Source organism: Tursiops truncatus, chromosome 8 (genome assembly GCF_011762595.2).
Source record: "Tursiops truncatus isolate mTurTru1 chromosome 8, mTurTru1.mat.Y, whole genome shotgun sequence".
Taxonomy (NCBI): Eukaryota; Metazoa; Chordata; class Mammalia; order Artiodactyla; family Delphinidae; genus Tursiops; species Tursiops truncatus.
This window is the reverse complement of record NC_047041.1, coordinates 70712105-70738316: the sequence shown is the minus strand read 5'-3', so window position 1 is coordinate 70738316 and position 26212 is coordinate 70712105. Positions and strand designations below refer to the sequence as shown.

Genomic DNA, 26212 nt, shown 5'->3' with positions numbered 1-26212 from the left:
CTCACCACAACTAGAGAAAGCCCATGCACAGCAACGAAGACCCAACACAGCCAAAAATAAATAAATAAATAAATTTTAAAAACTAGGTAGCTAAAAAAAATAATAACTTTACAGAATATTACCAATAACAAGTTGTGAAGCTGAAAGAAACTTTCAGCCACCGATAATTTCCTAAACTACCAATTATAATTTTTTAAAATTTAAACTATGCTAAAGACAGAATTACTTATTTTTTGTTACAGAAAATGTTCTTACAAGGTCACTGTTATATAAAAAAATGATCAAAGAAACGTCAGCAAAAAGTATATTAAAAAAGGGTTGTAAATAGGCAGAGCACAGAGGATTTTTTAGGGCAGTGAAACTAACTACTCTGTATGATACTATAATGGTAGATATCTGCCATTATAAATTTCCAGAGCCATAGAATGTACAACACCAAGAGTAACCCTAATGTAAACTATGGACTCTGGGTGATAATGATGCACCAATGTAGGTTTGTGAGTTGCATCAAATGTTGTACATTGTATCTGGTGGGGAATGTTGATAATGGTAGAGGCTATGTATGAATGGGGGCAAGGGTTCTAAGGGAAATCTCTGTACCTTCTGCTTAATACTGCTGTGGCTAAAACTGCTCCAAAAATAAAGTCTACTAAAAAAAGAAAAAGGATTGTAGAAGTGTGTCAGGCTACTTACTAATAAAAGTAAGTTGCATATTTTCTGGATTTCATTTTAAGGTATTTGTTGGTTTCTTAAAATTGGTGATTTACTGTGATTTCTTTTTTCCCATTCTAAATAAATATTTCCTATTGTAACAAATTTAATATTTGTAATTTTGTACTGTTTCCCCTAAAAGGGGCTTCTGAAATTGCATAATTCAGGCCCCACAAAACCTGGGTCTGCCCCTGCACAAATGGTGAAAAAATGTTTATAATTATTTGAGCCTAGGGTCTAGTTGTATTCTATGTGTTAACACACAGTATTTTTTGTCCTGTTTTAATATACCTTAAAAATTTCCATAAGTGCAATTGCTGTGTCAATTGGAACTTTATTTTGTTAGAAATTTTACCATCATCTGTTCATGATTTTGAGAAGCAAGGTCCCTGAGGAACCACACCTATGTCGTTCTGCATTTGTAAATGTGGGGCTCACAGTAATTTGATGTGTATATGCCAAAATCGGAGATCTTTGTTATATCTTCTAGTACAGTTGTGCCGGAGCATTTAAAACATTAAAATACATATTTTATTTTTCCTTTCTGTAAGGGAATCATATTGGTATTATCGGAATTACATGTTAAGGTAAGTTATATCATCTATAAATTTCATTTCATTAAAGTGGTGTTCTAAAATTTTTGCTGTGGGGTTTGGTGGAGCGTTGGGTCTGATGTTGAGTGTCATCAAACTAAATAGAAGCAGGAACTGAAAACACAGGAACTGAAAACACAGTAATACTGACGTTCTTCCTGGTGACTTTCGTCTTTTCCAGGATTCCGACTACACCTGGGAGAGAAATGATGCCTTTAAGAATGGCAAGTGTGCCCAGAGGTCAGAGGTCCGATAGCTTCACGTCTGTACTAGAGACATTGTCCTGTTCCATGCCCGCACCCCCCGTCCCTTCCAATCAGACTAAGGGCTCTTGGAGAGATGGAATATCTGGTCCAGTGAGGGTGACAAATAACAATTATGAATATAACCGCGCTGCGGTCCTGGGTAGAGCGTTGGGTAAGTCAAGACAACTGGGCTCCCTAGTCTGATGGGCAAATTGCTCGGGCGCTCGGGCTGGCAGGGCTCCGGGCAGCAGGGGGCGCTGTGGCGGGAGCCGCGCCGTGCCCTCTTGGCGCCTGGAGGCCTCTCTCCTCCTCCGGCGGCTTCCGGAGCTGCTCTCGCGCGCCGGAGGAGGCCAAGTCATGGACCGCAATCCCTCTCCGCCGCTGCGGAGTCGGGAGGAGGAGGAGGAGGAGGCGGCGGCCGTGGGGGACTGCATAGGCAGCACGGTCTACAGCAAGCACTGGCTCTTCGGCGTCCTCACCGGGCTCATGCAGGTGCGGAAACTCGTGCCTCGCGTGGGCTCCCTGTACGTTCCCCCAGACCCCCACCCCGCCTCTGGCAGCCCTCTACTGCCGGGGGAGCCGCCGTCCCCACGGCGACCCCCTCCCCAGGCCCCAGCGGCCGGGTCTTACCCTTTGCGTCCTTGCTGTCTCCCGGACCCTAAAACTGCCGTGCGCCGCTCCCTGTGCCCCTCAACACAGAGGGAAGTGTAATGGCAGGGATGCTGGAATGCTTCTAATTAAAATGTTTTACTTTTGAAAATTTTCCAAAAATACGTGACCAGTTTCTGCCCCTCATTCCCACTTTCGTTTCTGAAGCCCAGGTCCTAATTGATCTGTTTCGAGGACTTTCGTTGTAGTAGAATAAATGGTGATTTTGCAGTCAAACAGCCCTGTTGTCAACAGCGCGGCTTGCCCAGCGTGACTTTGGGCAAATCGCCTAACCGATTTCTTTCTCAGTTTCTATAAAGTGGGATAATATTTATATTATTGTATATAGAGTTATTGCGTAGATTGTATAAGATTATAATAGCCATAGAGTGCTTACTATAGTGTTTGCCTCATAGGAGCCTCTCAGTAAATATGAACGTTCTTATGTTTCCCTAACTTTTTTCCTACTTCCAATCACTGTCCTCTCCACTCCACCTTCTACACAGCTGCGAGAATAATCTTAAAAAAAAAAAAAAAGCCGTCTATGGGAACTCCTCAGAGTTACCTTTGCCTACAGGAGAAAAATACATATTTCTTAGCTCGGAATCCAGGAATCTTTGCAACTTTTCCAGCTTCATCTGCCCATGACACGCTAAACTGCTTACCATTCCGCACACATGCTGGGCCCTTTCTTAACTCTGAACTCTTGTATTTTCTTCTGTATGCTCTTCTCCCTTCTTCACATGACAAACTTCGATTACTTCTCAAAGATTTAGCTTCAGTATCACCTCCTAAGAGAAGTTGGGGAAAACTTCTCCCAGATGTAGGTCATGGGTCCATCATTTTTGTTCTCCCGGCTCTTTGTCCACAATTCAGTTGGATCACTTAGCTTTTTCTGTTGTGATTATCAGTTTATATGTCTTTTCCCCACTGGATCCTAAACTACTTGGAAGTAAGGGATTAAATCTTGTTTATCTTTGTATTTCTACCCAGTGCCTAGCAGTAGTGTTTACCCAAGGTACCCAAGGTACTAATTTCCTTTTTTTTTTTTTTTTTTGGCGGCACCGGGTGACATGCGGGGTCTTAGTTCCCCGACCAGGGAATGAACCCGTGGCTGCTGCAGTGGAAACTCGGAGTCCTAACCACTGGACCTCCAGGGAATTCCCCCTTTTTTTTGTTGTGACCTCTAAATGATTATGGGGTAATATTACTTGAGGAGTACTGTGGACAGCCTTTATTCATCTCCTTCCTTTGTGTTTCTGAAGATTGTTAGCCCTGAAAACTCCAAATCCAGCTCAGATCATGAGGAGCAGCAGATGGAGCTTGATGAAGAAATGGAGAATGAAATTTGCAGAGTGTGGGATATGTCAATGGATGAGGTATGGGGTTGGAAATGGAAGTGAAAAGACTGTTGGGTAAGGAGGTAGTGAATGGATTTTTTTTTTTTTTTTTTTAGGTTCAGTCCTTAAGTCTCTGGGGAATAACTTTAATGTCTGTAGTCACTCCTATTTATGGTACAGGGATGAGGTCCCAGGAGCTGTAAATGCTCAACTTTTGTCTTTGAAGGCAGAAAATCTGAGTGTCATTAGATTTGGGCTATGTAGATAGTTCTTATGAATGCTGGAATGCTTGTAGCCCAGGAAAGTTCTGATACTTATCTACCTAAAAAGAACACTGGCCTTATATTTGAGAGCAGGTTAGGAGTTAGGAGACCACTGAGGTACCACAATTAAACTAGAAGAAAGGGACAAGAAGGAATTACATGTATATAATTGCAATAATATTTTAACATTTTGTGTTGTACTCTATAGCTTGAAAGCATTCTACCTGCTTTCACAGTAACCCTGTGATATAGGTAGTATCCTTATTTTACAGGTAAGAAAAGGGGCAAAAAAAGAGGTTGACTTATATAATTTCTCATTTTATTACTTGGACTTTTGCAGTAGATTTCTGATTAAAATCCTTGTGTTAGTCTCTTTCACCTCCCTCTGTCCTCCACATTGCTACCCAAGGTATCTTCTTCCTAAAACAGATTTACTCATATTAAAATTCTCTCTTAAAATTTGTCAATGGCTGCTCATTGTCTTCAACCATTTTTTAAAGCAGCTTTATGAGATATTATTGACACAAAAAATCCTGCATATATTTTGAGGTATAATTGAAGTATAAAAACTGCACATCTTTAAAGTGTACAATTAGAAAAATTTTAATGTATGTATTTGCGCATGAAACCATCACCATAATTAAGACAGAGAGCATGTCTGTCAGCCCCAAAAAGTTTCTTTATGCCCCTTAAGGGTAATCCCAGTATCTCACCCCTCCCTGCTTCTACCCTCTCCAGGCAACTACTGATGGGCTTTCTGTCACTTCAGAGTATTTGCATTTTCTAGAGTTTTGTATAAATGGGATTGCATTCTTTTTTCGGATGAGTCTGGCTCTTTCACTCAGCATCAGTATTTTAGATTCATCCATGTTGTTGTGTATATTTTAAGTTTATTACTTTTTATTGCTGAATGGTATTCCATTATATGTGTATACCATGATTGATTCTTTGATGGATATTTGAGTTGTTTACAGTTTATTACAAATAAAGCTTCTGTGAATGTCTGTGTATAAGTATGTATGGATAGATGTTTTCCTTTCTCTTGGGTGAGTACCTAGAGTAGTGTGGCTGGATTATATGGTAGGTGTATGTTTAACTTATAAAGAAAAGATCAAATTATTTTCCAAAGTGTTTTTTACACTTCACGTTGCCACCAGCGGTGTATGAGATACAGTCCAGTTCCAATTTCTTCTCATCCTTAGCAACACTTGGTATGGTTAGTCTTTTTAATTTCAGCCATTCTAATAAGAGTGTTGTGATTCTCACTGTAATTATGATTTAGATCTCCCTAATTACTAATAACAGTGACCATATTTTCCTGTGCTTATTTGCAATCTGTGTATTTTCTTTAGTGCAAGGGGCTGTTTAAATCTTTTGCCCACTTTTTAATTGTGTTGTGTTTTTTTTTTTCCTGTAAGTTTTATGATTTTAGGTTTTACTTATAGGTCTGTGATCCATTTTGACTTAATTTTTGTGTTTGATGCAAGATATGAACTGAATTTCACTTTTTTTTGCCTACGGATAACCAGTTCTAGTTAGTGTGTTTAAAAGACTATTCTTTCTCCACTGAATTACCTTTGCACCTTTGTCAAAAATCAGTTATCCGTACATATACACATGAGTCTATTTCTGGACTCTGTTCTGTTCCATTGATCTATTTGTATCTTTTTGCCAATACCACATTGTTTTGATTACTGTAGCTTTGTAATAAATCTTGAAATTAGGTAGTGTTAATCTCCAACTCTGTTCTTTTTCAAAGTTGTTTTGGTTGTCCTATGTCCTTTGTATTTCCAAATTAATTTTAGAATCAATTTGTCAATTTCTACAAAAAGCCTTCTAGGATTTTGACTGAGATTGAGTTCAGTTTATTGATCATTTAGGAAAAGAATTGATAAATTAACAATAATGAGTCTTTTGACCCATGAACAAGTTCTGTCGCTCCATTTGTTTAGGTCTTCTCTAATTTCTTCAGCAAAGTTACGTAGTTTTTAGTATTTAGGTCTTTCACCTCTTTTGTCAGTATTTCATATTTTGGGGAGCTATTGTAAATAGTATTTTTTAAAAATTTCAGTATATAGATATACATTGATAGTATATAGGTAGTATATAGTATACAATTGATTTTATAGACCTTGGTCTGTCTTGGTAAATGTTCCGCGTTCACTTAAAAAGAACGTGTGTGCTCCTGCTGCTGGTGGGAGTGTCCTGTAAATGTCAATTTGATCAAGTTGGTTGAGAGTATTGTTCATCTTCTCTATACTTTTTCTACAGTTATTAAGAAGTTGGGGTTTTAAAACATTTTTTAAAAGAAACAACCTGTTTTTCAAATGAAATCTTAGTGTGAAATCCTCAAATATCAAATAGGTAAACTAGAGCTGCTGTTTGAATGAGATTGTCCGTGGAGGCAGGGTCATGCTCTTGGCTTCCTCTTTGTCCTCTTATGGTAGCTCTTGAAGCACCTCTAGAGAACTGAGCTGCCCACTGATTCACTGGCATAAATTCCCTCCAATGAGACTACATCTCACACATCACCTGCCACTCAGTGCTTCAGCAGGACCAGAGACTTCCAGGTGCTTCCTGCATTTTCATGTACTCATGCTCTGTTCATGCCACTCTGCATGGAATGTCCTCCACCTGCAAGATCTTTCCCACCTTTTATGGCCCACCTCAAATGTCACCTCCCCTGTGATGCCTCCCCAGACACTCCAGGCAGGATTCCTCTCTTTTCTGTGCTCTCATGGAACCTGTTCATTCTATTACATAACACTTATCCTGTTATTCAGTGATTGTTTTGAGCCTGTGTCCTCTGATGGATTTAAGTTCCTCCTCTTAAAAGCTTAATGTCACGTCTTCAGAGATACTTTCTCTGATATATCTAGAGTAGCCCCCCTAGTCTTCATTTCTAGCACACACCATCTTGTTTATCTTCTTTGTAGCACTTAGGATTTATGTAGTTTAGTTGTTTATATGTTTGTTTGTTCATCCCTCTAGAATGAAAACTCCACTGAGACTTTACCTATCTTATTCACTGATGTGTCCCCAGAGCCTGAAACAGTGCTTATTACTCAGGTTTTTCAGTAAATGTTTTATGAAGAGGTAATCAATGGATGAATACCTGACAGTTACTATGGTGTGCTGGTTAAGAGTGTGGATTTGATCAGACTCATCTGGGTTCAAATTCTGGCTGTGTTCTCCTACTGATTGTACAGTCTTGGGCAGGTTGCTTAACCTTTTAAAACTGCAGTGTAATGGGGTTAATAATAATTACTTCATAGGGTTGTTTGAGAATTAAGTGAGATAGCATGCAAACCACTTCACTGGCCCTGGCATTTAATACTTGTTCAATAAATGTTAATTGCCATTATTGTTATTATTGGCATTGGTATTATTAGGCTACCTAATTATTGATATTATTCCTGCTACTCCAGGAATTATTAACTGTCATTAAATAAATAAATCGCTGCATGCTACAAAGAGTTGCCCACATGACAGACAGCTTGATCACTTAGAGTGGAGAGCACCTGCTGCTTTGACTTTTAATTTGGAGTATGTCTTTGAAATATTCTCTCTGACCATGATCTCTTAATAAGTGCAGTATATCTCTTCCAGTCAACAGTCATGCAGGTTACCCCAATTTCAGCTGCTCTGAAGGATTACTTCCTCTCTCTTTGAGAGCCCTTCGAAGGGCATTTTTCACGTGAGACATATAGCCTGTGTTCTAAGTTAAGGTATTGCGAATACACACCTCAACTTTGGTGAAAATACGAGGCAGTAGACAGCCAGAAACTTAATTTTATCTAGACATTTTACAATGCAAATCTCCACAGCTAATTGATTTAGTTTTGGAGCCCACATTTCTAGCGAGATTGGGCCACATGTCCACTCCAGGTTCATTCACCTGTGTGGTGTGTCCCTTTAGGCACTGGGGACCGGGCCAACTCTCTAGGAAGATGTGAAGCTGTCACAGTTACATTGTGATCAGAATTTTTTTCTGTTGAGGATTTTGAAAACAAAAGTTCTGGTTTTGGACATAACCCAATACGGGTTTTTAATCTGTTTTCTCTATCAAGTTTTAAGCTCTTAGAAGACAGAAATTATGACTTTTACTTTTTTCCCTTATCCTATCTTCTAGCATGATACCTGGTAATCAGCAAATGTGCTTGAATGAGTTAAAGAGAATTCCTGGTGGGTAGAAAGATCATTAAGATAAATACATACAAGGCAGTAAAAGGAGGACAGTCCTTTGGAATATCACAGTTAGTTCAGATTTGTTCATGGGATTGTTCCATTGCCTTGAGACCAGATACCACAGCACTAACATTACTTTTGTCTATTGACACAATTCCTAACCTTGTGGGATTTTTTTCCTTGTGCTTGAAAGGAGGTATATATGGAATTATTATTATTTTTTTATGGTTGCCTGAGCTATGGTGTTTAAGGAGGAATATTCAGCATCCAAGTTAATAATCATTTTTATTTTCAGGATGTGGCTTTGTTTCTCCACGAATTTAATGTTCCTGACATATTTATGGGAATATTGGCCAAATCCAAATGTCCTCGATTAAGAGTAAGTATGTGCATTTCTAAAGCTGCCTCTTTGGAGCAGTAACAGCAGATAGTGCTGGATAGTCTTTCATTTTTCTCACTTTAATGTTCTTGATGGCTACAAATGAGTCTGCAGATGTTTATTGAACATTACCAGGTACTAAGTAATATACTATTTAAAATTATTACAGTCATAGAATTTTAGATTTGGGCTGGACCAGGGAGATCAATACTTTAATTTAACAGCTATGGACACTAGATAGTCCTAATCATCATTATGCCACTAATATGTGGCTGAACAGGGAACAGTGCCCAGACCACCCATTTCTCAGTTTATTGCTTTTTTTTTTTTTAAAGTCATAAAATCCTCTATTGCTTAAGCTCAGCCTATTGCTCAAGACTCTCCACAATCTGAATCCAGTTCGTCTTTCTAGCATAAAATGTACCCTCCAGATAGTCTTCTAATTTAGCATGGCCTGTCTACTCCTCACCTCAGGAGCTTACTATGATCGTTGCCATCTCCGTGCCTTCCTTTGTATGCCTTCCATCCCCTCTCAATATTCACATCTATTTTCCCAAGATGGTACTTTACTTCCAAGCCTTCCTAAATAAGTAAGCTCTCAGTGGCCAGTGATGATAGTGAATGCACCAAAACAATTCTGTACTTCTCATTAAGTCTTCTATGCTTTAGTGCCATTTAGGTTGACATCTGCTAGGTATATTGTGAGTGATTACAATATACAAATAATAAATAGCAAATATTTATTAAGTAATTATAATCATGAATAACTGCTATTTACTTAGTATTTCATTTTACTACTCTATGAGGTAAGCATTTATCTCTACTTTGTAAGTAAACAAACTAAGTCTCAGGTTAAGAAATTGGTCCAGGGTCATACAACTAGGAAAGAATGGAGCTGGGATTTGAGCCTAGCCTGCCTTACTTCAGTGTAACCACTGTACTGTAGTGTCTCTCTTTGTTTGAAATTATGAAGTGAAGAATTCTGTAGTATATTTTTACAAATTGAATGTTGAATTAAAATTTTATTTAAGTACAATGCTCCACCTGAGTTGGGGCCTCATGAACCAATGAACCACTTTTTCCTTGAGTTGTTATGTTAATATAAAGATTTGACAGTTATATGATTTTCTCCTGGAGTTTTCTAACTTAGGTACACTGACTCACGATTAGTACTTAAAAAAAATAAGCTAATTTTAAGAAAATAAGAATTGCTCCTTTCAGGAGTTAGTCCTATTATTATATATGTCTGTGAACCATAGCCTGTCTGTGACAGCGATTCTCAGCTGTGGCCACAAGTTAGAATCACCTAGGATGTGGGCTTTCCAACTTCAGTATGTCCCAGAATCACTGATTACTGAGTCCACCCCCAGAGTTTCTGATGGGGTAGGATTGAGGAGTTCTAACAAGTTTGCAGTGATGTTATGGTTTTGACCATATGGTTTTGACCAGCACCAAGGCCCAAACTTTGAGAAGCTTTGAGAAGCTTTGCCCTAGGGAACTTTTATAAATCCCAAGTCAGGCCATTCTCAGATCGATTAAAATAGTCTCTCCAAGTGTGGGACTCCAGACAGCTTTTAAAGTCCCCCCAGGTTATTTCAGTGAGTAGCTGAGACTGAAAAACTTGATCTTTGATTGGAAGTTCAATTATTCCCTCTTTAGTTTTTAGGGGAAATGTATCTCTTCTGGCCATATCCTCTTTTACTCTTTTCCCAACATTTGACCACCCACATTTTACTGAAACTCTTTACTCCTATAGCTTTGGTGCCACCTCACTCTCCTGGTCTCTAACCTGTCCAGTCACTTCTCTGTTACTTTTTTTTTTGACTTTTTATTGATACTTTCTTCCTGTGCTGAGTGTGGACTCCTTTTAAGGTGTAGACTCAGATCCCTTGTCCTCTTTATATTCACTTCCTTGGTGAGTTCATCCACTCTTTACACCTTTGGGGGTAAATCTTCCCTGTGGGATCAAAGCTACGACCTCCTTTCTGATTTCAGGTGCTATATCTCTAACTTTCTTGAGGCATTCTTTATTTGCATGTTGCATTTTCCAATCCAAAAGTCCGTATGTCCTAACTCAGTGTTTGTCGCACTTATCCAATCATATAAATCATATGATGTGCTTGGTAAACAACTTCCCGGACTGTACCCTGGAGATTCTGATTCAGTAGCTCTGAGATGGGACTTGGAAATTGGTATTTTTAACACGCCCCCTGAGTGATATTTGTGTTTGAGCAAGTTTGGAAACACTATCCTAACTGAACTCATTGTGTTCTTTCCTATGCTTTCTTTTCCAATTTTTTTGTCAATGGAACCAATCTCTCCTACTGGAGAAATGAAACAACTGGAAACCTAGGAGTTATGTTCAACTGCTTTCTCCCTTTACTCCCATCAAATTATTCTGCTTTCACCTTGAGTCTTTCTCAGCGTCATTCCTTTCCATGCCTGCCATCACCACCCTCATCTTCCTTTACTTGATTTCAGAGATGCAGTGTGATATGGTGAAATGCTCAGGCTCTGGAGCTGTGTTATTTCCTAGTTGGAGATCTTCAGCAAGTTGTTTAACTTCTCTGTGATTTGGTTTCCTCATCTGAAAAATGGGGATAATAATGGTACATACCTCATAAATTATTGTATGAAATGTTATGTGGAAAGTGCTTAGGGTAGTGCCTGGGTGTAGTAAGTGCTAAATAAACATTAGCTGTTACTACTGAGGTTATGAACTTCTTTTAAAGTTTTTTCACTATCATTTTGCTTCCAGAATAATCTACCTAAAATAACATTGCAGTATGTTGGCCCCTTCCTTGAGGACCTTCATGTCTCCAAATAACCTACTAAATTAAGTAGGCATTTAGGGCCCTTAATCCTGATCCTTTTTACCTGCTGTCTTTATCTCATGCTCTCCTCCCACTGTGTGCTACTAATAACTGTGTACTGATACGGGCAGCTTTCTGTATTAGCCTTTGTCCACTCTACATTAGTCCCTTCCTGCCTTTGCTGATACTTTCCCCTGTGTTTGAATGTCTGTCTTCTTGTTTGTATATCTAAATCCTACCAATCATTTATGACTCAGTTCATCCGTAAGATTTCTTATTCTGTAACTCCTGCCTGCCTTGGATCTTTCTTTTTCTTATGTCTTTCATCTCCTCTCAAATACTACTGGAAACTTGTCAAATTAGGATGCAGACAGTATACTTCTGTATGCTGCCTCTCCTTCTTTTCTCTCCCCAAACTTGGCTCAGTGAAAGTTTTTTTTTCAAGTTGTTATTTTTGTATATGTGTCTTTTACCTCAGAGCGACTGTGACCTGTGAAATTTGATTTGGCAGGAAATCTGTGTGGGAATTTTAGGTAATATGGCCTGTTTCCAGGAGATATGTGTGTCCATCAGCAGTGATAAAAATCTTGGGTAAGTTTTATTACATAATAATTATGTTTTTAAAAAATAGGTTCATATTTTATATCCCTAAGGAAATCCTAATACATAGGACAGATAGGGAAACATTATGAAATGTAGTACTTCCTTTCTCCTGATGAGCAGTCTCCAGGAACGTCATTGTGTGTTGATGATGGCTGGGGACTTGCGTGCTATTTATGGACATGGTTCAGGATTTAGGCCTGTTTTCTGTATTGGTTGCCAAGGGGCCTGAATCGTCAGCAGGTGGTAAACCACATGGGATAAGAACCAGTGGGGCAGAGCTTGGAGATGGAGGCACCTGACCAGAGTCCAAAACAGTTTAGGCTCAGGGAATCCAAAGTCTCAGAGCTAGAGTCTGGAAAAACTAGACTTGTTGACCAGTGTCACCCTGACACTGGTCAACAAGTCAGTTCTGACTTAGATGGTGGTGATGGGGGACTTGCCAAGAGACTAGAGGGTACAGCGTGGCCCTTGTGATTCAAACGCTCTCATACTTCTGCTTGGAGGCCAGTTCTCTTCTACATGTAGGAAGTTTTGGGCAGAGGATTTCTAAGGTGGAAACCCCGGTGGTTATTTTAAGAGGTCTGAGAACACCCTGGAATTATATGCTACATTTTATGAGTATATTCATTTTCTAGGCAGAGGGTTTATGGCTGTTAATCAGAATCTCAAAGAAATTTGTGTCCACAATAGGTTAAGAAAACTCTTCTAGGCGGTTATTTTCAACAAGGGCTGTAGGGTTTAACACAGGATTCAAGTACCTGGGGCTCTAAAATAGAGGTTATTACCTCTTCTAGGTGTGGAAGGACTTTAAGATCCTAGTTTAAAGTATTTATTCTTCCGTAACGTATAATCGTTCATGCAATAAGTGACTCAGGATTATGTTTGGTCTCTAGTGATCCCTATTAAAAATCTGTGAATGAGTAATATTGACAAGTTTTATGAACTTAATTAAATGCATATCTTAAAATTAATATGAAACAGTATACATTGCTGATGAGATATAAATTTGCTCAACCACTTTGGAACAGTTGGGCATTACCTAGTCATATCAGAAGGTACACATATGCGGTGACCCAGTGATGTCACTCATAGGTATATGGTAAGAGAAACCGTGCACACATATATCAGTATACTCATATGAAAAGTATTATAAGACTATTGCTTGAAACCCCCAAATTGGAATCAACCCAAATGTTCATCAGTAGTAGGCTGGAAGAATAAATGGTGTTATATTCATACAATGAAATGTTCTGCAGCAATGAATCTGCAGCTACTGGAACAAGATGGGTAGATCTTAAAGACATGGTGTTGGGCCAAAGAACTCAGACTCAAAAGAATACATACAATATAATTTCTTTCATACAAAGTTAAAAACCAAGATATATAAAATGAACTATAGAGTAAGCCAAGAAAATGATTGCTGGATAAGTCTGGATAGTAGTCATTTCTAGGTGGGAAAGAGAATTGTGATTTGTAAGGGACACACAAGGGCTACGGAGATGCAGCTCTGTTCTTTTTCTTGCTTTATAATTATTCACTAAGTATAGATTTGTATCTTACAGGTTTTTATGTGTATATGCTATATTTCACAATTAAAATGTTTAAAAAGTTAAATAAAAACTTATTTAAGTTTTTATAAATAAAAGTTAAGGTTGAGGTCCAGATTTTTTGGCTTGGATATTTGAAATGAGAGAAGTGAGGCATATTGGGTTGACATTTTGTTTTTGTAGCCAGGTACTATTGTACTGTTTATGTGATTCAGACCCTCCTACTCTGCTGGAAACAAGCAGGTATGCTCTCTTCTTTTTATGGTTTCTATATACTTACCCCTAAGGGAAACTCGGAAAATAGAGTTGCTCTTTCACTCTTGAATTTCCTTTACTGTTTTAGAAAGATAGATACTAAGCTCACATTTATCACGTAGGTTGTTGCTTACTTGCCTTTCCCAGACAGAAGTGGCCGTTGTCTGGGTTGAAAGAATCCGAGAACATCCAGCTATTTATGATAGCATTTGCTTCATCATGTCAAGTTCAACAAATGGTAAGTCACCATGTAATGTAGAAAAAAATATTTTTAAAATTATATTTAATTGTTAGGAAACCAGGTAACTATTTATGGAGGTCAATTAAAGACTAAGTGTTAGGTGAGAAGGTATTTCAATGCAGGATATGAAGTTTCTCAAACTCTCAGGATACTGATAAATCCCCCACGTAAAAATGATGGAAGCCAAGCAAATTTAAACAGAGGAGGTAAGCAAATTGCCCTTGGCATAAGTAATGCTTTGGCAAGATTTGGCTTTCTTGGAATAGTTTTAAGAATTTCGATTAGACTTACTACTTTAAAAATTTTGTTTCTTATTTCAATATCTCTTTTATTCTCTGCAGTTGACTTGCTGGTGAAAGTCGGGGAGGTTGTGGACAAGCTCTTTGATTTGGATGAGAAGCTAATGTTGGAATGGATAAGAAATGGGGCTGTTCAGCCTCTGGACCAACCCCAGGAAGATTCTGAACAGCAGCCAGTGTTTCGAATTGTGCCCTGTGTACTTGAAGCTGCCAAACAAGTACGGTAGGTGAACTCTTTTGTGCAAAATGTTCTGGGAAAATCCAGTTGCTAGAAGTATCCTTAGATATGTCTTTTTTTTTTTTTTTTTTTTTTTTTTTTTTTGCGGTACGCGGGCCTCTCACTGTTGTGGCCTCTCCCGTTGCGGAGCACAAGCTCCGGACGGGCAGGCTCAGCGGCCATGGCTCACGGGCCTAGCCGCTCCGCGGCATGTGGGATCTACCTGGACCGGGGCACGAACCCGCGTCCCCTGCATCGGCAGGCGGACTCTCAACCACTGCACCACCAGGGAAGCCCAGATATGTCTTTTTAGTTTCCTTTCAATAGGATGAGTAGCACATAGCTGATCTGTGTCAGGTTTGATTCACTACTGATATTGGTAACAATATATTTGCTCTTTGCAAGAATCATAATGGTTGCAAAATACTTGTTCTAATATTACTTAGCAGTAGGCTATTGTTCAGCATTAATTATGGTTACTGTTTTAAAATCTTCTGCAGTTTCGTATAATTTATATCAAATGGAAAAGATTTTCTTTGTGCTTTATTTTCCACTGGTCATGTGACAACTTCTTCAGTTAATGTCAGACATCACTTGTTTTCTTGCTCCTTGTGTGTATGTGCCAGTCTTGGATAAGTGACTGGCTTTTGGGCTCTGATGTCTTCCCAAGAGTGATTACTAGGTGTTGTAGGTCATTGAAGCTGTTTATTGCTAGTCACTAAAACATTAATTTATGAATTGATCTGCTTATTGGTCAACTGTGCATTCTTAGTGCTTTATAATCCACATTTTTTTTTTTTTTTGGCTGTGCTGTGCGGCTTGTGGCATCTTAGTTCCCCAACCACGGATTGAACCTGGGCCCTCAGCAGTGGAAGCATGGAGTCCTAACCACTGGACCACCAGAGAATTCCCTATAACTCATATTAAAACCTTTTAATTTTATGTCCTTTATCCAAGTGAGCATTAAACTCATCATCTTTCCCCCAAACCTGCTTCTTCCGTATTCTCAATCTCAGTAAATGATGTAATCATTATTCCATTTGGATAATGTGGGAGAAACGTGGAAGCCATTACCGATACTTCCCCATCCCAGTCTTTTCCCATGGCTAGTCAACCTCCAATCCTTCTTCCTGACTTTTTCTGGGACTCCATCTGTGCCACGACCAGGCCACTGTCTCTTACCTGGACGGCTACAACATTCTCTGAGTTCCTAGCCTCAAGACTAGCTCCTTCCAAGCCTAGACTGTAGAGCTGTTTTTCTAGAACGTACGCTGGTCATCTCACTTTCATGCTTCAAACACTTCAGTTGCCTTTCTTAGGATGAGGTCCAGATTTTTATGGCTTATAAGGCCCTGTACTGTGATTCTCCATCCTTATTCCTTGTCTTCTGTTTCAACTGTATGAAATTTCCTTCATTTCTTCAACTGAACCAAGCTCTCTCGAAACCAAGCCATTGCACACCATGTTGTCTCTGCCTCCAGCATTTCTTTGCCCCTTTGGGTTTCTGTGTAGCCATTTCTCTTATGATACATTCCCTGATTCTCCAAACTAAATTAAATCTGCTTGCTTTGTGGTCCTCTAGCACCTTGGACTTCTGCTAGTGCTACATTCATATTACTTTACTGTTATTACCCCTTTAATTATTGTCTTTCATTTTAGACAGTAAATTTCATGAAGGTGTGGACGTTTTATACATCTCTGTTTTCCCAGCCCTTAACATAGTGCCTGCAAACTATAGGCACTTAAATATTTGCTGAACCATCTTTTAATTGTTCACTATCTTTTTCACTTAATTGTGTGGTTGAAGAACTAAGATTGTGAGTTTCTAGGAATCCAAACTGTTGATCACAAAAATTATACTTATCTGGTTTTAGTATTCTCAACTTGGGAGCTAAGATAATCCTATGAAGTTTTAAGAACATCATTATTGTCAGTGCTTGGTGCAGTGAGCCTTACATTCATTCTATAAAAGTCTCAGTCATTTTTTGTCCTGATTATGCAAGTAAGCCAGAATGGTGAAGTATCACTTGATAGGTTTCTGCATTGTTACTTTCATGGGACAGGGCCAAAAAGAATTTTTACTCCTTGTCCTGTGTGTGTTGATTGTACTACATAATATTTGTTTTTTGACTGATTTCCCCATCAGAATGTAAGCTCTGGTGAACACAGAGACTTTGTTCTGTTCCCTGTTTTATCCTTAGCATATAGGGCAGTGCCTAGTACAGAGTGATAAATATTTGTTGAATAAATGATTGATTACAGTCCCATAGACAGTAAAGTTGATTGAGTTTTTGCTTTTTGTATTTAGTTCTGAAAATCCAGAAGGGCTCGATGTTTACATGCATATCTTACAGCTGCTGACTACAGTGGATGATGGAATTCAAGCAATTGGTAAGATGTTGTATGGGGAAGCATGATAGTTACTCATTTAATTGTTTTCTGTTTTTGAATTACTACTTCCTTCATCATTTTTATTAAGTACGGTGTCCTGATGCTGGAAAAGACACTTGGAATTTACTTTTTGACCTGGTGTGCCATGAATTCTGCCAGTCTGATGATCCACCCATCATACTTCAAGAACAGAAAACAGTGCTAGCCTCTGTTTTTTCAGTGTTGTCCGCCATCTATGCCTCACAGGCTGAACAGGAGTATCTAAAGATAGGAAAAGGCAAGTATAATTTTAGTTCACTAAATTAAATTTTAGTCTATCAGATGTGTTTGCTGTTCATTTTATTTCTTTCTCCCATTTTTTTAGTGCTATTTTAGCCCCTTGAATACAAAAACATCACATGCCCAATACAAAAAAAATTATAAAAGGAAGCCTAGTGCTTGTAATCTGATCATTCAGAGATAACTACTATACACTCACATCCGTATGTATTTTTTTGCCTGTTTTTTAGGCAACTTTTTTCATTTATAAGTATAAATGAATATTTTCCTATGTAAACAAATGGTCTTTCACAATGATTTTTATGACTAATACAGTTAAATCCATGAACCATCTAGAATTTATTCTGGTGTTACATGTGAGGTATGGTTTCAAGTTTTTTCCAGATACCCAGCTGTCTCAACGTTACTGAGTAAGTAAACCAGTTTACCGACACAGATTTGAATTTTCATCATTACTATGTTTTATATTTCCCTATATATTTTATTCAGTTCCATTGCTCTATTCATGTATCAGTAGCCACAGTGTTTTAATTATTAAAGCTTTATATTTTGATACCTAGTAGGGCTAGTACTCCTGCATTCTACTTTTTCAGAATGTTTTTGACTGTTATTATTCTTTTTTTTAACACTGAATTAGATTGACAGTTTCCAAAAACAAAACCAAAAAATCTTCCTGATTTTTTTATTGACATCATGTTAAATTTGTAGAGTATCCAAGAACATGTGCTTTTCCATTTGTTCAAGTCTTATTTTATGTCTCTCAGCAATGTTTTATGATTTTCTTCATACAGATCTTACATATTTCTTGTTAGGTTTATTGCTAGATATTTTATCTTATGGATTGCTGTTGTCTATGGTATCTTTTCTTCCATTGATTATTCTTGTTGGAATATGTGAAGACTGTTGGTTTCTGTGTATTATGTTAATGTTGCATCTAGTAACCTTACTGAATTCTCTTACTGTTTTTAATGGTTGTTCCAGTGGTAATCTTGGACTTTATCTAATACTACTTTGGGTTTAACTTAGATATGTCTTATCACTTTTTTACCTCTTCTTTCTTTTATTTAATGGGTTGCCTTGGACCTCTGGGGTTAAGTAATAATGGTGATCCTTGCCTTTTTCCTGACTTTACTGGCCATGATTCTAGAGGTTCATCATTAGTCATGATTCTATTTTGGGCTTAAGCTATTTATGTTGTACCATTTGAGGAGATACTAATCTATTTCTATTTTATAAAGAGTTTTTTAATCAAAAAAATGATGACTGTTTTCAAGTGTCTTCTCTGCATTTATGGATGTTACCTCACTGAGAAGGTGACATTGAGTACAAACCTGAGGGAAGTAATGGAGTGAGTCATGTGAATACTTGGGGAGAAAAGCATTCCAGACAGAGAGAACGACGAGTGTAAAAGCCCTGAATTAGAAGTGTGCCTGGTATATTTGAGGAAGAGCAGTGAAGCCCTGTATGGCTGGGGCGGTTTCAGCCTGGGTAAGAGGAATGTAACCTGGGGCCAGAGAGGCAACAGGGGCTAGAGTGTAGAGGGCCTGGTTTTGCCTTTTGCTTGGAATGAGTTAGGGAGCTGTGGAGGGTTTTAAGCAGAGGATGGACAGACAGGAGCCAACTTTAATAGGCTCTCTTTGGCAGACATGTTGATGAGAAATGCAGGGGGAGGGCAAGGGTACAAAAGGGAGACTAGTTAGGAGGCTGCTGTGACCTTGAGGCAAGAGATAGTATAACTTGGATTAAGGTGGTAACGGGGGCGGGGGCCGTTGTGGGGAAAAATAATCAGATTCTGATCACTTTTAAGTAATGCCAACAGGATTTGCTGACTGATAGGATGAGGAGGGTGAGAAAAGTCAAGCTATGTCTGGCATTTTTGTCCAGGAGAGTTGCCATTTACTAAGATAGGAAAGAGTGGTGTTTTAAACATGATAAGTTTGAGATGTCTACTCAGTGTTCAGCTGGAGCTGTTGAGCTTACAGTCTTAGTCTGGAGCTGAGGAGAGAGGCCTGAGCTAGACTATAAATGTTGGAGGTGTCAGTTGTTATGCTGATTACTTCTTCCATAACCTTAGTTATTTCTATCGATTTGATTTGATGTGGAAAGAGAGGAAAATTAATATTTTTTACTGCCAATATTTTGTCCTTTTCTTTTTATCATTTGTAGTTCTTAATGAATGTTGATGGCATGTTATTTGGTATATAGGCATTCATTATAGTTTGCCCATAATGCTTTTTTTTTTTTGGCTTAAATCCTTTTATATCAGATACAAAGGCCACATCCCCTGTTTTCCTTTTGTTTGCATTTGCCCCTAATACCTTTGTCTATCTTACTCTTTTCAACCTTTCTAAATACTTTGTTTTAGGTGTTTTGATTTCTTTTTAATAGATGAGTTAAACTCATTTAAATGTAGTTATAGTTATGTTTGATCTGAATGCTGTTGTATTATATTTTTCATTATGTATATTTATATTGAAATACCTCAATATATAATTTATTTGCTTTGTGAGTATTTCTGGCATTTAGTAAGGGTTGTATTTTGGGTCTAGTGGTTACCTTTATAACTGGCTCAAAATATAATTATAACTGCCCCTCCCCCATTTTTTTAATCCTTAATATCTGATAACTTAAAACATATATCTCAGTGTTGACTATTCCTTATCAATTTTCCCTGGTACTTTCAAATTTAAGTCTTGGGGGATGAGGGGCTGTTCCAGAATTATATTTTCAGATATTTATTCTTTTTCATCATTGGGTTTCTTCTTCAATCTGTTATTTATTTGCTTATTTGGGAGTATAAAAGTGTAAGCCTCTTGAAGTCTGAGGCCTTGATGATCTTGTTTACCACCATATCTGCAATACCTAAAATACAGTGTCTAGCAATAGTAGGTGTTCAGTACATGTGCAGGAATGAATGAATGAATGAATGGTAACCAAATTTAACTGGCTGATGCCATGCCTCTTGATTTGTTTGTACAGTAGATCTTCCTCTAATTGACAGCCTGATTCGTGTCTTACAAAATATGAAACATTGTCAGAAGAAACCAGAGAACTCAGCAGAGTCTAACACAGAAGAAACTAAAAAGTCTGATTTAACCCAGGGTGACTTCCACTTGAAAATCTTGAAGGATATTTCATGTGAATTTCTGTCTAATATTTTCCAAGTTTTAACAAAGGTAGGAAAGAAGTACTAATGCTTTCTTCAGTAAAAGAAAGTATGGATTGCTTACTGCTCCAAATTTTATTATTAGTGTTTTTATTTTTTAATTTTACATAAATTTGGGAAAATAGAGAAAGAAAAAACTTATCATAAGTTTATACTCTTAAACTAACAGCTGATGTAGTTTGGTATATTTATTTTTGTGTTTTTCATATACTTATCACCAGTATATACAATTTTTGGAGGCTGCTCTTTTCACATAACATTACAAGCACTTTTCCTGACTCCTGATCAATACACTGAAAGATTTTTCACTGAGAGCCAGTTTGTTTAATACCCAATTTGCCAAAAAATCAATTTTCAAAATTTACTGTAAACTTGTTATAAGGAGTATTCTTCCTGAATATGTGCAGGATTATTAACGTATTCTTTCTTTGAGCATATTCTTTCTATCCATATATTTTAGGAAAAATATATTTATGAATACAACTATGAAGAATATATTCATATTCATTGACTTTTTTAAGAAGAATATTCCTTAAAACAAGCTTCAGTTATTCTGGTGATTTGTATTTTTGGTGAATTATCTTGCTTCCCTTCTCCTGATTTGGGATTATTACCTTAGCCTAGGTTTTCAGAAGTTAGATTGCTGGTTTCGACATGATAAATGTGAAGCTGACTGAGGCATAAATGGCTACATATTGCCAGAATGCTTTTGACATGTGAAAATATTGGTTTTACTTGATCCTTATTATTGTATATTATAATTTTTATATCAAGTAAAATTCAACAGGTGATAAATTGTGCCTTGTTTTTTTTATTTAATTTTTTGATGTTTTATTTATTTATTTTTGGCTGTGTTGGGTCTTCGTTGCTGCGTGTGGGCTTCCTCTAGCTTCAGCAAGTGGGGGCTACTCTTTGTTGAGGTGCGTGGGCTTCTCATTGTGGTGGCTTTTTTTGTTGCGGAGCACAGGCTCTAGGCGTGTGGGCTTCAGTAGTTGTGGCACGCGGGCTCAGTAGTTGCTCATGGGTTCTAGAGTGCAGGTTTAGTAGTTGTGGCACACGGCCTTAGTTGCTCCACGGCATGTGGGACCTTCCTGGACCAGGGCTTGAACCCGTGTCCCCTGCATTGGCAGGTGGATTCTTAGCCACTGTGCCACCAGGGAAGCCCCAAATTGTGCCTTATTTTGATTTGCATTTTTATTATTAGTGAGATTGAATATATTTCCATATATTTGTATATTATTTGTGTTTCCTGCTTTATAAACTTACCCATTTTGATTGTTTATATGAATTCCTTGGGTAATTCTATATCTGTATCTTTTGCATATTCATTGCAAGTATTTTTCCCATTGCTTGTTGTTGCTTTTGTTGTTTTGGAGGGAGGGATGTAGATGTTTCTTAATATTTATGTGGTAGGAATATAGGTGGAAAGTGGGCTGAGAATAAACCAGAGATATGTCTTGAAAATTCTGATATGCCACTTATTGGAATTTGGACTTAATCTTGAGGAAACTGAGGAGCTACTAGAGATTTTTTTTAAGCATCAAGTGATGTGATCTGTTTAGAAAGATTACTCCAAAAGCAATGGAGAGAGAGGATTAGAGCGAGTTGAGGCTAGAAGTCAGGAGACCAACCAACAGGCTCTTGTGGCTGGTGATCTTCAAGAATAATCTGAAGAAGAATGAAAGCTTAGACAGTGGAAGAGTGGATGGAGAGGAGGAGTGGGATGAGAGAGATTTAGTAGAGTAGAATTAAACACTTAGGGGGAGCGGCTAGCATCAGAGGAGGAAGTCTTGGCTGTACCCCACATTTTTGGTTTGTGCAGCAGGCTGGGTGGCTGGTGGTGCCTTCACCAAAATAAGGGCTGCAGTGGAGCACATGTTGGGGTTACACAAGGAGGAATGATGGTGGGTTTAGTTTGGGACATTTGAAACTCATGTAGGATCAGTAGGGAATTGTAAATACTGGTTTGTATTTACTCACTAGGTATAGCTTTAGAAATTTTCCTTTTTGACATCACATCTTTTTGTTTGTTTGTTTTAGGAGACTGTAGCTCAGGGACTAAAGGAGGGCCAATTAAGCAAACGGAAGTGTTCCTGTGCATTTGAAAACCTTCTTCCTCTCTATAACCCTGTGGTGAGTATGAGTAAATGTATAGGTGGCTGAGTTTCAGGAGATTACTGAGTAAAATGTTTTAAGTAAGCACTTGATCTTTGAGGGCTTTGTCAAAAAAGATAGTGTGTATAATGCGCATGACTTAATGCCTTTGTCAGGTAGATGACTGTTGGATGATTCGTGGCACTAGCCTGAGTAACAGTTTAAATTTTAAGAGAAAGGAATCAACACTGAATTTATAGTACCCCTTTGTGTTATAGCATATATATTAACTAAAAATAAGATTCTTAGGTAGGTACAGTCAGTAGGTTTTTATGGTCCTTCAGATTACATTGCATTTGCTACCATTAGAGGCAATTTCAAAATAACTTTTCTTAGGAAAATGAAGTATGGGGGTGGGTTGAATGAGGGGGTGGGTCACCAAGGAGGATGATAATACAACTCGGGTAATGGACCCTCAAGGGGAATCAGTAGGAGGATAAATACTACTTTAAAAGAAAACAAATGGAAAGGGCTGGTCATTTCCTTGAGGTTTCAGAGACCATCCAGGAAGTACTATTATTGTCATCTGACAAGCTGTCCACATTTCTTTTCCATTGGACTGTTTAGAAAACATAGGTAGAGCATTTTTACAGACAATAGTCAGTATCTTAAAACATCTTTTCCTCTACTTATGTTTATTTGGTTCTTTTGTTTGACTCACAGGTAGAAGACTTCCTCAAAATCCTACGTGAAGTTGATAAGACCCTTGCTGGCAACCTGGAGGAAAGCTTCCCAAGTTTGAAGGTTCAGACTTAAAAACTATTGGAATTCCTCTGCTGAAGAAATGAACTCTATTTTCCTTGCTGACAGTTGAAATTGACAAACAGGAAATATTAGACCATAATTGTTCGGTATTATACTCATGCCCTTCTCCTCCAGCATTTTTGTTTGGCATTGGAATCTAGTTTCACTACCATCAAACATCATGTCCCCCCACCCCGCTTCTTTTTTGTATTGGTTGTGCAGTGTTTTGTCTTCTTCAGGTAAAGAAGACAAAATACAAGCTTATCATTGAGGTTCTTTTTTTAATATTTGAGGGGTTGGTGAGGATTTTCTTTGTAACTCTTAATTTGATTTTTTAATTTGATTTTTTTGAAAGTATCCCTGCTGAAAAGAATTGAACTATAAAATTAAAATCGTACCGATTAAACTCTAATTGGTAGGTTTACTTTACGTGTATTTGTATGTCTTTGGTGATGACCTTATCCACAGGTTGAACGTGACTTTAATGTGAGCTTTCAAAGGCACTGATGAAATCACTCCTACCTGCTAGCCAGTGCTAAAAATTCCACTCTTGTTATCTCTTGAAGCTTAAGGTTAAGATGCAAATAACCCCATAAGAGTAACACTCCAAGTTATTGTCATGTTTACCTCAGTGCATAAATTCACATTCTGTTTTCCTGAGAGCACATTTTAAAAGGGGGAGCACAAGGATCTTGAGTTTCTGAGCAAGAGTGCCTCGCAGAGTGGGTAAGTTACAGAGGGAGAAAAAAGGATACATCATGGGGAGGCTAGGGATGTCCAGGTTATTTTCTACTTCCCACTTCTGTCTTGAACCTGCCTTATTTACTTGTTACTTCTTACTATTGTAACATTATGAGGTGGTACATATTTTCATAGTACTTTGATATGTTTGAAAACTTCCTAAATCTATGCATTATAATAAATAGTTTTTTTTAAAAAAGTGAGCAGTATTAAAATTTTTTTAATGCTACACGGTTTGAAGAATTTACCAAAATATTTTAGTGTTTGCATCAGTTACAGTGATATTTTAAAATGGTGCTTTCTCCAGAAGCAGAAATATGAAATTTGGAATTTTATGTACAAATGAAATTGAAACTTATTCTTCCCCCATACTTTTTTGCAGAGGAGGGAAGAAATTACAAGAGGAAATTCAGTGAGCATTTGTTAAATGTGTCAATCTATTTCTAATTAAATTTGAGTTTGATTTTTGAGGTATTTAAACCACTTAAGACAGACACAGAAGATATGTTTTCTCTCTGCCTTTTTTTAAATTCCCTGCAGTTAATGGGATATAGCTAAATTGTTCTCTTGGCTGATCCGACTTTCAAGATCAAAAGACGTTTTCCACTCTCTCTCGAACATTTCTCTTGCCTTGCTTTGAATTAGTTCCCCTGAATAACTTTGGCATGTAAGTGGAAAAAAGTTTGAAAACCATTTCTCTTGTATACTTCTTAAATGAAGCATATGTAGAAACCAACCATAGACATTAAGAAGCAACCTGTGTTTAGGGTTCAGAAAATCTTAAGTGCATGAACTGTTGAACAACATTTTCTATGCTGCAGGACTGGGTTATAGTGATGCTGGTTCTGACAGTTAACTGTGAATTTGAATAAATTGAAGAAAAAGAATATTGGGGTTATAGATTATCTTGCCTGTTTTAAATAGTATTTTTTAAAAAGCTCATCAATATCCTTTTTTAGAAAAAAATAGATCTATATTAATTTAGAACTCATCTCTGTATTCTCCTTGAGAATATGTTGTCGTTTTACCACTTTGCAACTCCTCTTCTCTGCTCCTGGCAAAAGTTTTAAGAAGGAAAAAATAGGTAAACACCCCTCTTGAATTAGTCCATATCAGTATTTTTATTTTTATTGCTGGGATGAGATTTAATCTGAGAACCATTATTAAAAGTTATATATTTATAGTGAAGTGGTATGATGTCTTGAATTTTCTTCAGAGTAGTCTGGGATGAGGGGAAGGAAGTGGGTTAAGGGAGTAGATGAAACAAGATTGGCCATGAATTGGAATTGCTGAAGGTGGGTTATGATGGCATGGGGATCCGTTATACTATTCTATGTTTGTATATGTTTGAGGTTTCCTATTAATGTTTTTTAAAAACAAGTAAACCATACACATAATTTTAAACCTGAATTTAATTACAAATGATGCTTGTTTCTTTTATGTCTAAGTAAAACTCACACTATTGTATTAGCATTAAATACTATTGAATTCAGCACAGTTGAAACCACAAATACTTGATAGAAAAGATTATCATCAATATATAACCAGTTATGTAAAATTTATTATCTTCACTGTTTTAACTGACTTGACAATGAGACTTTTTTTTTAAAAAAGTGAATGAGGGTTTTTTGTGTTTGTTTTTTTAATTTATTTATTTATTTAATTTTGGCTGTGTTGGGTCTTTGTTTCTGTGCGAGGGCTTTCTCTAGTTGTGGCGAGCGGGGACCACTCTTCATCGCGGTGCGCAGGCCTCTCACTGTCGTGGCCTTTCTTGTTGTAGAGCACAGGCTCCAGACGCGCAGGCTCAGTAGTTGTGGCTCATGAGCCCAGTTGCTCCGCGGCATGTGGGATCCTCCCAGACCAGGGCTCGAACTCATGTCCCCTGCACCAGCAGGCAGACTCTCAACCACTGCACCACCAGGGAAGCCCCGACAATGAGACTTTTATCATGAGGAATGTGAGTGACTATTAACCAGTCAGGAACTGAGGTCATATATGTCTTAGCACCACAGTGGGGTACTTTTACTAACAAAAGTTCTTTTTTTTAAGTATTTATTTATGGCTGTGTTGGGTCTTTGTTACTGTGCACGGGCTCTCTCTAGTCTAGCCCTCTCTTTGTGTTGAATGGGGGCTACTTTTCATTGCGGTGCTAGGTACTCTCATTATGGTGGCTTCTCTCGCTGTGGAACATGGGCTCTAGAGTACAGGCTCAGTAGTTGTGGCACACAGGCTTAGTTGCTCTGTGGCATGTGGGATCTTCCCGGACCAGGGCTCGAACCTGTGTCCCCTCCATTGGCAGGCGGATTCTTAACCACTGCGCCACCAGGGAAGTCCCACTAACAAAAGTTCTTATTGGTGATCTTTAATGGTATATTTTGTGGGTAGAGGAGACTAA

At 37.9% G+C, this 26212-nt stretch overlaps 1 protein-coding gene across 5 annotated transcripts; it reads left to right on the top strand.

Moving 5' to 3' along the window:
* The first annotated feature begins 1865 nt into the window (after window positions 1-1865).
* Window positions 1866-23500, top strand: SAAL1 (serum amyloid A like 1). 5 transcript variants are annotated; one of them, XM_033862605.2, is made up of 12 exons: window positions 1867-2041; window positions 3463-3576; window positions 8284-8367; window positions 11692-11771; window positions 13514-13573; window positions 13708-13823; window positions 14168-14348; window positions 16651-16733; window positions 16822-17010; window positions 19995-20188; window positions 22219-22311; window positions 22996-23500. In XM_033862605.2, the coding sequence occupies exons 1-12, from the start codon at window positions 1907-1909 to the stop codon at window positions 23086-23088; spliced, it is 1422 nt and encodes a 473-aa protein (XP_033718496.1). In that variant the 5' UTR covers window positions 1867-1906; the 3' UTR covers window positions 23089-23500. The 5 variants fall into 5 exon arrangements, with proteins under 5 accessions (XP_019804007.2, XP_033718496.1, XP_019804008.2 ...); XM_019948445.3 differs by having other exon boundaries at window positions 1868-2041; window positions 19992-20188; XM_019948448.3 differs by lacking the exon at window positions 13514-13573 and having other exon boundaries at window positions 1866-2041; window positions 19992-20188.
* Window positions 23501-26212: the final 2712 nt, after the last annotated feature.